The sequence below is a fragment of the Sycon ciliatum genome, chromosome 4, assembly GCF_964019385.1.
Source record: "Sycon ciliatum chromosome 4, ocSycCili1.1, whole genome shotgun sequence".
Lineage (NCBI taxonomy): Eukaryota > Metazoa > Porifera > Calcarea > Leucosolenida > Sycettidae > Sycon > Sycon ciliatum.
In genome coordinates, this window is record NC_088646.1 from 41,259,720 (window position 1) to 41,270,643 (window position 10,924).

Consider the following 10,924-nt stretch of genomic DNA (forward strand, 5'->3'; position numbering starts at 1 on the left):
AATTTATTATTGTCTTGTACTCCTTCCAGCGATCACGGTAGTTCTTTACCCTAGGTTTTGCTGCACATAGTTCCAGCTCTGTCAGACCTGCGTGATGTTGCTGCGATCGGCACAGCGCTATTCCTTCCTGGAACGCTGATCTAGCAACTAATTACGATGTGGAACGTTCTGGTGTGGGGTTGACAGTGCATGACCTGCCCGTGACCGGACCAACACTGAAGTAGACGTTTAGAAATCGCTTACTCGTTTGAGGCCGGTATGCCAGACAAGAATCATCAGGAGGAAGCAGCTGTTCTTTTACAAAACATTGATGGTCCTTGTGATTTGAATAGTCCGGCAGGTATATATCCAGCTTTTGAATTGTCCCAACATGCCTGCCACGATCTAGCTGCTAGTGCTAGTGCTGCTTCACCTCACAATCAAGAGCTGAACAATAGTTCTAGTCGTGGTGACGTTTCGGTAGAGGATTGCAGATCCTCCGAGACAGCTTGTAGCATGGATGATGTCTTGAGGAGCTACACACCATTCAGCTTCTACCAGAAACAACTGGTGTTGGTTTGTGCAGTTGTAGTGTTGGCAGGAGCACCGCAAGCTGCCATTTTAGTCTTCATAGGGGATCGGCCGGTTTGGTCGTGCCAGCAACAGGATCAACACGAGTATAATGTTACTTCTTCTGGTGGCCATGGGGCGAGTGCAAACCGTGGGATTGATGCATCTCAAACAGCAACAGCAGCACTCTCAGCGGAGCGCGATGGATTGAGTGAAGAGCAACGCTGTGCTTTAGTTAGGAGGCGCAAATGCACGCCACTCTACGTCAACGTCCACGCCAAGGCTAGTGCCGAAGTAAGCTACTTTAATAACTGATCGGTATCGTGCTACAAAGTTTACAATACTGCAACAGCTCACAATCAAGTACATGACATTGTATGTCCGCGAGTCCTATTCCAGATCTTGGCCTTGCACTCCCAGTGTTTTGCCCAAATAGATACAGGCGAAATTAAGTACCAGTGCTCATTGCTATACCGTATCTAGCCTATCTGATCTTGTGCTGTGTTTCACATTGTTATGCTGCCTGCTTGGATCGGGATATGCAGTACGCACTGCGGCACATGCACTTCCTGACTACTACATGACCACAGAAACGTACCCAAAAAGAACTGTTCACGCCAGAAAGTTAATGCTGCAGTGCCTGAGAATAGGTATGGGGAGAGGTACATCTCCATACATACCTCTATCTGGCTGTGCACTTTTATTTCTCTCGGGGGGGGGGGGGGTCTTTTCCTTTTTTTTCTTCTTTTTTTTCACGTGGACACTCAACCATCACATGTAGGAGAGCTCAAAAGAGACAGAAGCGGAAAGTTGGGTGGAGATTTAGAGCGTACCTGTACTCATGTTGGGTGGAGATTTAGAGCGTACCTGTACTCATGTTGGGTGGAGATTTAGAGCGTACCTGTACTCATGTTGGGTGGAGATTTAGAGCGTACCTGTACTCATGTTGGGTGGAGATTTAGAGCGTACCTGTACTCATGTTGGGTGGAGATTTAGAGTGTACCTGTACTCATGTTGGGTGGAGATTTAGAGTGTACCTGTACTCATGTTGGGTGGAGATTTAGAGTGTACCTGTACTCATGTTGGGTGGAGATTTAGAGCGTACCTGTACTCATGTTGGGTGGAGATTTAGAGTGTACCTGTACTCATGTTGGGTGGAGATTTAGAGCGTACCTGTACTCATGTTGGGTGGAGATTTAGAGCGTACCTGTACTCATGTTGGGTGGAGATTTAGAGCGTACCTGTACTCATGTTGGGTGGAGATTTAGAGCGTACCTGTACTCATGGTACTTGTTTACAGGCTTTTTTACATGCCGCATGTGCCCTCTTAGGGAGTTCGGGTTGCCGGGTTATAATCCCCTCTCACAGACTCCAGAGCCTTCCAGCGAGCTGAAGATCATTTATAACCGGCACTGTAGAACCAAAGTAATGGTGGGAATGTAACGTAAAGACGGATGATTCACATTTGTGTGTTGAACTGTTCATGGTTTTTTTTGCTCTTCTTCTCATCTTTAGTTCAATTTGATCTGCGAGAAGTCCTCAGAAGCAAACTACGCCCAGTCTTCGTTCTTTGTTGGTATGCTTCTGGGCAGTTGTCTTACCGGATGGTTATCGGATAAATACGGCCGGCGTACAGCGGTGTTAGTAGCACAGTGTGTCTCGCTGCTAGCGTCTCTCTGGACATGGCAATCCACATCATTCCTGTCATTCACTGCTTCAAGGTGTCTATCAGGTAATGCCTCTTTAACGTTACCTGCATGCATACTCTATGTGTGACGCCAATACAGTCGTCCCTCTCTAATCCGCCACCAATTGGCAATGGCATTTTCTGCTGGATAAACAAGGGTGCCGGATTATCAAATCCTGTCCTCCAACCCGGCCAAAGCATAGAAAATGACCTGAAAAAATCCGTTTTGCCAGAAAGTGTGCTGGTTTGCAGGGGTGCTGGATAAACAAGTGGCGGGGGATTAGAGAGGGGCGACTGTATACCTACACTGTGTAACATCAATGCCTGTACTCCGTGGTAATGCTGAATGCTAGGACTAATCAGTAACATCAATGCCTGTACTCCGCGGTAATGCTGAATGCTAGGACTAATCAGTCATGGCTGTGCCTGTACTCCGTGGTAATGCTGAATGCTAGGACTAATGCCTGTACTCCGTGGTAATGCTGAATGCTAGGACTAATGCCTGTACTCTGTGGTAATGCTGAATGCTAGGACTAATGCCTGTACTCTGTGGTAATGCTGAATGCTAGGACTAATGCCTGTACTCCGCGGTAATGCTGAATGCTAGGACTAATCAGTCATGGCTGTGATTCGTTTGGTTTGGGAAGACATGAGATGTGTAAACACCTGCTTTTCTGATCGCTTTTGTCATGGTTGTCATATATGGCTTGTGCAGGCACCTGACACTTCACCATTGCATGTTGAGCAGCATGGCTGCTAGTGTTCCTGCCACTGCTGATGCTGCCACTGCTGATGCTGCCACTGCTGCTGTTGATGCTGCTGCTGCTGCCACTATTGCTGCTGCTGCTGCTGTTCGTGTCATTGTTGTGATTTAATCGTTTTCAAAATGTACTTGTTTGCATGCAGGTGTCGGCCTACAGATATTGATAGCTCCGCTCTTCGTGCTGGTCAGTGAATCAGTCGCTCCAGACTATCGTGCCTTTGTCACTACGTTACCATCCTGTGTGTTTGGTCTGGGTTTCACCTTGCTGGCTCCTCTTGCCTATCTCACCCGTCATAGCTGGAGATCACTGATGGCTGTATGTACTGGATCGGTGCTTGTCGGGCTTTTCTGCTCCTGGCTGTAAGTACTGGATCGGTGCTTGTCGGGCTTATCTGTTCCTGGCTGTATGTACTGGATCGGTGCTTGTCGGGCTTATCTGCTCCTGGCTGTAAGTACCGTGTCCATTGCTGCTGTGTGTGTGTGGGGGGGGGGGGGGGGGGGGGGGTGAAGGTGTGTGTTCGGGCATTCAGTTATGATTTTGTGCGTGAATTTAATCACTTGAAGGGGCATGGGGTGTATGTGTGTGTGTAGGGGGGGGGGGGGGGGGAGAGAGTTAGAAGTGTACCATTGTGTGGTCCCGGGGCTGCTGGGATGCCTCTTTACACACAGCATTGATCATAGCTTGCTAGTTGGTGGTGCTGGCACGGATTGCTATGCCAGGGTAGAGTGACAGGGTTTCGTCCAACTTATCTGTCTGCTAGCACTGCCAATGAACTTGGTTTCTGACAGCTTTTCACTCTGTCTGCCATTTTTAAATACTGCCATTGTCGCATTGCTTGCTACCAGTTTTGTCATGACCAATGCACTCATTCAATGCACTTGTCCAATACAATCGTCTAATGCACTTGTCCTTTACATGCAATTCAGCTCATCATTAGCTTGTAACATACGACTAGTCTGTAGTGACACCAGACACAGCCACGCAGCAGCCAGACACAGACATCTAGTGCTGTGCTGTTGAGTGCTGGTCATGTGCTGCAGTGCCCGCCCCTGTTGTTGAGTGTTTGTGTTTGCCAGGGAGTTGTAGCGTATAGCGAGATAACTTGAGATCATAGCGCGCGGCACGATGTGCGTTTCGACCCTGGTTTTACATGATCCGTGGTCTTGATCTGTGGTCTTGATCTGTGGTCTTGATCTGTGGTCTTGATCTGTTCTGTCTTGATCTGTGTTGTCTTGATCTGTGTTGTCTTGATCTGTGGTCTTGATCTATGGTTTTGATCTGTGTCGTCTTGATCTGTGTCGTCTTGATCTGTGTCGTCTTGATCTGTGTCGTCTTGATCTGTGTCGTCTTGATCTGTGTTGTCTTGATCTGTGGTCTTGATCTGTGGTCTGTGCTATACAACTCACACTCGCCTTTACCTGCTGATCCCAAGCGCGGCCCAGACAATCAATGTCATTATTTATAATACGAGAGTGTGTATAAATCGGCCCTGCCCTAAGGGGGCAAGCTGGAATGGGCAACCTGGGAGTGAAATCCACATCACCCAACGCTGCAGTCGCACAGGTCTTCTCCCTGAATACTACAACTCCCTGTTTTACATGTACTGCAGTCGACTGAAGTTGATATGCTGTGTCTGTCTGTCTGTCTGCCTGCCTGCCTGTCTGGCTGCCTGTCTGGTTATGCTGCACAGATGGGCAACTGAATCACCGTATTGGCTGCTGCACAATGGGCGGCACGATCGTGTAAAGGCTACTATTTCCAGATGGGCAAGAAGTTCATCTCGGCCCATTCCTGATTCTGTGCTGGCATCACTGACAGTACCTAGGGAGAAAGATTCATCATCATCATCATCATCACCATCACCTGTTGGCGGTGCTGAGGCAACATCTTTACTGCCGTTCCTGTCTAAAGGTCTGCGTCACTTGACACTGACATTATTCTGTGCCTGGTGAGTTAGCCAGTTTCAGTAAGCTATTTGGGGACTCATCAGGGAGTGTAAACGTTATGTTTGGCAGGGTGCAATGTTGCAATGTTGAATGCAATGAAACAGTTTGTGCGTAAGGTGACCTCGCCTATCCACGCTGGCTGTTGAAGGGGTAACACACCCTGCAGCTCCGAGGCCCCAGCTCATGTCACTTAACACAAAGGCAACTTACCACTGTGAGAATGCCTTACACAACAAGAGTAACAACGGCGGACCGGGAAGGCACTTGTCCCTAAGCTCCGAGCTCTCAGGGAAAAAAGGAGTCTAGTGTCACCTGCCACGAGATGTGATCCTGCACAACGGAAAACCTCTATCCATGGAGGACATTTCCCGTATGCTCAACTCACAATAGGAACCAGCCCGGGCATCCCCTTCATCGCCAGCAATACTAATAAACCCAAAGCTACGTATTAAAAGTGAGAATTCAAGACAGCAGGAATAGCGCAAGCTCCGACATAGGGAGCAACACACAAAGCTACGTATTGCTCATATTAATGTCTGTAGTCTTTTCACGAATCTAATGAAGTTCATTATCTCATACATCACCACAGTGTAGACATTCTAAGCATAACAAAGACTTGGTTGACTGACACCTTGCCCAACAGCCCGGTGCACCTGCGTGGCTACGATATTTACAGGCGAGACCAGAAAGATAAGACTGGAGGAGGAGTATGTATTTATGTGTTGTGATGGACCGGAGGAGGAGTATGTATTTATGTAGTGATGGACTGGAGGAGGAGTATGTATAATTTATGTAGTGATGGACTGGAGGAGGAGTATGTATAATTTATGTAGTGATGGACTGGAGGAGGAGTATGTATTTAAGTAGTGCTGGACCTGAGGAGGAGTATGTATGTATGTGTTGTGATGGACTCTGCACTGTACAGGTTTACAACGTGTCTGGTGTACTACGGTCTGGCTCTGAACACACACGGCGTCGGCAGCAACAAGTATATCAGCTTCTTCATTCTGTCAGCAATTGAGATTCCCGCCTTGATTGGCGTGGTCATCATCCTCCGCTACGCCGGTCGACGTCCGACAATGTTCTGGTCCACGCTAGTCACTGGTATAGTTGTGAGTCTGTCAGCATTCATAGCATGGTTGAATAGTGTACCTTCAACTGCAACATCAGCAGAGCTAGGTAAGTTGGCTGCAGTTTAGTGCCGATTATCCACACCGCTCGGGGTGCATTCATGGCTGTATGGGGTCGTACCACTCGGGTGCAGGGTTGTCTCCGGAGGGTTTGGATGAGGGGTATACGTTTGGATGAGGAGTACATGTATTTTTTGGATGAGGTGTATGTTCGTACATGTTTGGATTAGGGGTATGTTTGGAATAGGGGCATGTTTGGAATAGGGGCATGTTTGGAATAGGGGTATGTTCGGATTAGGGGTATGTTCGGATGTGGGGTATGTTTGAATGAGGGGTATGTTTGAATGAGGGGTATGTTTGAATGAGGGGTATGTTTGGATTAGGGAACAGACACACAATGGCACCCATCTAAACTCCTTCCAATAACCCATTTGTGATAAGGGTTCAACGACTCCCTGCTGTTGTACACCCTGCATACCAGTGCTATGGTGATGTAGCTGACAATACAAAACACCACAAATACATTAGTCTCCCCATCACGAGTGGGACCAGCTGACGGTTTTGAGGCAAGGTTTTTTTAATGTTAAGATGGCTGCGTTGGAGATTGTGTGCAGTTCGACGAGTGCCTAGAAATCCAAGACTTGGACATTCTTGCCTTTAATTTCTTGGATACGTTTGAATCAGTGTTGCGGTTAATTGTTTTCTCTACCCAACTCTACTAGCACAACTACTACAGGGCACAAGACTATATTTGTGATTTTGCTTGACCCTGCACATCATTTTGACCCTTCTGTCTGTACTACTGTAGTGTGGCATCGGCTTACTTATCAGCAGTGTGATGCCAGTACAATGTACAATGTATTGCCATGATCTCAGTTAGGTTGCTGATGGTATTGCCACCGCCATTGTTGTGTTCTTCTATTCGTTATTGTGACGCAGCGGAGAATGGCGAGAGTACGATGCCCGTCTCGACAAGCCATGCTAGTCTTGAGAACGCTCAGCTCGCTATTGTGATGTGTGGCAAGTTCTCCACTGCTGCTGCTTTCTCCGTCGTCTACACTTACACACCAGAACTTTTACCCACAGCTATCAGGTACTTGTAGTATTCACTGTTCATGTACTACTCTCTTGTTGAAGTACCTGCCTCGTGTAGAAGTACCTGCCTCGTGTAGAAGTCTGTTTCAAATATGAGTGTGACTTTTGCCATGAACCGGAGGCACGTCAGCCCGGCATTCGTACCTATTCTATTCAAGGGTTACGTAGCACACTACGATTTCCAAGAACAATTATTCGCTGAAATCCCAATTAGGGAAGGGTTTGCTCCCCACACTGGAGCTCGCGCTATTCCGCCGACTTGACTTGACACTTGACTGACTCACGACTGCCATCCAGAGCACACGAGAAGCCCATCGAACTTTCGACTCGGCAAACCTGCAAGAAAGCACCACTCCCTGCTCAATACGCAGTATTTCGGAGAATTCACCCCTCATCAAGTTGAGCTTGAGTAGGCTGAGGAAGATTGTGCACGAAGAGCACCACTGATACATGGCATTACAGTATCTCCGCCCTGGCCAGTTGGGGGTCATGTGACATGGTGAGTGTCTGTAAATCATACTTCATCTTGAATCACATGTATAGCTGTACTTGAGGTACTGTGTAGACTAGGGGTGAAACGGTTACCCTTTAAGGTAACAAACGGGTATCTGGCTTAACGGGCGGGTTATCGGGTACCCTTTATCCGCCCTACTTTTTCCAAAAACGTTGCATTTGCTTGTGATCGTAAGCGCAGCATGTCTTTTGCAGGCATTCTGATAGGAGAGCGATTTTCGGGCAACAATTGCTACAGTAGCCTTCCGGATTTCACGCCCGGAGGATATGCGAAGTCATACAAGTACACTACACCGCGACAAGCACAGTGTGCACAATCACTGCGCTACATGCTAACAGTCGAAATTGTCGTAGCTACAATGGATACCGTGATATGTAGCAGGATTGAACGAGGAAAAACACACTCAAAACTGTGCACTGAACTGTACAACTGTACAAGCAAGCTTCTAATACTGTACCCTACAATCCTACAAGACTATCGGGTACTCGTTTGCTAACGGATCAGCAGCTAAACAGACGGATACCCGGGTTACCCGGATCACCCCTTTCACCCCTAGTGTAGACACTAGGTGCATTAACGCATTTCAACCTGGAAAGAATCCTGTTTCATCAAACATGTGGAAGCACCTACACTGACTGAATCCCCAAACTTCTATTTATGTAGTACTTGTGCATGTGATTTTCTTCTGTTGCTGTTTCAGAACTAGCGGCCTAGGAATGTGTGTGACTGTTTCACGATTTGGTGCTATTGTGTCACCGTTCGTCATTAATCTGGTAAGCATAGCTTGCCAAGTTATCTGTCTTTTTAAAAATGTGTCTCGTGATCTGGCTCATTTGACTCCCGGTATGGAGAACAGGATATTGATATGGGTTCACGCTGAACACGTTTTTTTGTTTTTGAGGCGTTGGACTCCCAGTGTGTGAGTAGCAGAGCACTTCGAGCCTTCAATACGTGTGTCGCACTGTACGGACAAACTACCAGACTAGTCATCGATAGACTCATAGTGGAAACATGTGCATGTGTGTGCATATGCGTGTGTGCATGTGTGTGTGTGCACATGTGTGTATGTGTGTGCATGTGTGTGTTGTTGTTGTTGTCCTGACAGGGTAGTTCAACACCACCCCTCCCCTACATACTATTTGCAATCCTATCCTTTCTGACATGTACGGGTATGCTCTGGTGGCCGGAGACTAAGAATCGAGACCTACCCGACACTCTTCAAGACTTGCGACAACGACTGAAGAGAGTCTGATCACATGATTTGGTCATGTGACTGGTCTGATCACATGATCACATGCACTGACAGCATGCCCTGATCCATGTTGTAGCTGCTGCACATCCAGGCATACTGGATCATCATTGGATACACTGATCCAGTGCATCAGTACTGGTATGGCACTGAGCAGTATTCCGCTGGTGTTGTGTTGGACCTGGAGTACAGGGGCGTGCACACTGAGCTGCACCAGCGAGTAGCACAATACGGTGTTGTACCGGGAAATAGTACAATACGGTGTTGTAGCACTCCCTGGTGAGCACTACGCCATGATCCATATCATCATGTGCTAGCTGTCAGAACAGACACGCTATGCTATGCTCAGTGTGGCTCTAAGTCAGATGGGTACATGCCCAACTCACTGTGCACATAAGTAAGTGCTGCAGTATCATAATATCTTATTACTTGAAGTTATCAGACTACATAAACTGCTGGTATCGAGACTGCATATGCTATCTACATGTACACATTATTATAGCAATGATGGCCCAGGGAGTATGATGGCCCAGGGAGTATGATGGCCCAGGGAGTATGATGGCCCAGGGAGTATGATGGCCAAGGGAGACCTGTTAACTTATTTACACTGCGTATGCATCACAGCCTGTCCTATTTTCGATGGCAAGAAAACTTGAAATGTTGCTAGGACCAGCAGGCTTGCCTTCTGATCACCAATTGCTGGGCCGCGTCAGCCTATTTTTCACCCACAGTATAATTACAAGTATATTGTATTTTGCAGTATGGTTTATCTGAATTGTTGTGCCACTTTCCATTGCTACTTGATTGGCATTCCTGTTGGATCTTTCATCGGGGGTTCGGGATTGTTGGTTGGTGACAGTTGATTTTGGATCCGCAATAAAGCGCGCTGATCTGTGGGAACTGGGGGGGGGGGGGGCACGACTAGGTGGCGAGTGTACTTTGGGTGGCATAACAATTGCCATTCTTACGGATGGAATAACAAACCCAGCCCAGCAGTACCAGTGTGCCTGAGATTGATTTGGTCATTGCATCCATCAGGCAAGCCACGTTTCTCACGGGAATGCATGCAGTGTCCAGCAGTGGCGGCACCTCACGGTTTGCTGTGATGGCAAGGGCTTGTGAATGTGTATGTGTGCGCATGTGTCTGTCTCGCAAGACGTCCGACCATTATGCTCTAGTGATACACTGTATTCTTGCCATTGGGATGTCTTGGTCACTTGCTGGCATTTACCATTGCCTTCGTGTTGGTGTAATCATGGGCATACATCTGACTGCCTCACCTCTTGATGGGCCCGCAACGTCTATTATATATATAAAGCGCCTCGGCGCTAATTTGGGAAATACGGTAGATTGCAAGCAGAAGCATGATCGGTGCGTTTTTTGATGTCTGGAAACTCAGCGCCCAATTCTGGGAGAAAATTATTAAATTTTGGTGGCTCTGCATAACGCGCTAACGCACAAATACTGTAAAAGCCATTATTCTAACGAGGCACTGATATAACAATTTCCTACAATTGACTGGTTTACGTGAACAAAAGGTAGCGATTCTGACTCATTCTCAACGCTCAATAGCAGCAGTATTGTATTGTGTGATTTCTGTATAACGATTTCTATTTTAACGACAGATCTCTCCGCGTTAACTCGTTAGAGTTAGCACTTCGTTATAATTATTATTATGGCTTTTACAGTACACATGCTGCAGAAAGTCACAAAATAATATTTTAAATACACATAATTATACGAAGTAGTGGTTGCGACGCGTCACTTATCTTGTGCTCTGGATGGCAGTCGTGAGTCAGTCAAGTGTCAAGTAAAGTCAAAAAAACGCGAGCTCCGGTACGTGTGGGGAGCAAACCCTTTTCACACATAATAATTATGCTGCAGAAAGTCACAAAATAATTTTTTCGTATCTTAAAATTGTAGTCGATATTTCAAGTGTTTTCCAAAGCCAAGGTAAGTAATGTAGATGCCTATCAGTATCACTCAACAA

General features: G+C 47.0%; 1 protein-coding gene across 2 annotated transcripts; it reads left to right on the plus strand.

Annotated features, from left to right (window-relative positions):
* On the plus strand, positions 1 to 9,762 carry LOC135816212 (solute carrier family 22 member 7-like). 2 transcript variants are annotated; one of them, XM_065329612.1, is made up of 8 exons: positions 1 to 843; positions 2,065 to 2,281; positions 3,143 to 3,359; positions 4,691 to 4,948; positions 5,872 to 6,125; positions 7,016 to 7,169; positions 8,386 to 8,458; positions 8,791 to 9,762. In XM_065329612.1, the coding sequence occupies exons 1-8, from the start codon at positions 259 to 261 to the stop codon at positions 8,935 to 8,937; spliced, it is 1,905 nt and encodes a 634-aa protein (XP_065185684.1). In that variant the 5' UTR covers positions 1 to 258; the 3' UTR covers positions 8,938 to 9,762. The 2 variants fall into 2 exon arrangements, with proteins under 2 accessions (XP_065185684.1, XP_065185685.1); XM_065329613.1 differs by having other exon boundaries at positions 8,796 to 9,762.
* Positions 9,763 to 10,924: the final 1,162 nt, after the last annotated feature.

Bases quoted from the DNA above. Each gene is read 5' to 3' on its own strand.
- LOC135816212 (XM_065329612.1), top strand. From the start codon at position 259: ATGCCAGACAAGAATCATCAGGAGGAAGCAGCTGTTCTTTTACAAAAC. The intron at 3,360-4,690 runs GTAAGTACTGGA...TATGCTGCACAG, and splicing joins GGGCTTTTCTGCTCCTGGCT to ATGGGCAACTGAATCACCGT. The intron at 7,170-8,385 runs GTACTTGTAGTA...TTGCTGTTTCAG, and splicing joins CTTTTACCCACAGCTATCAG to AACTAGCGGCCTAGGAATGT.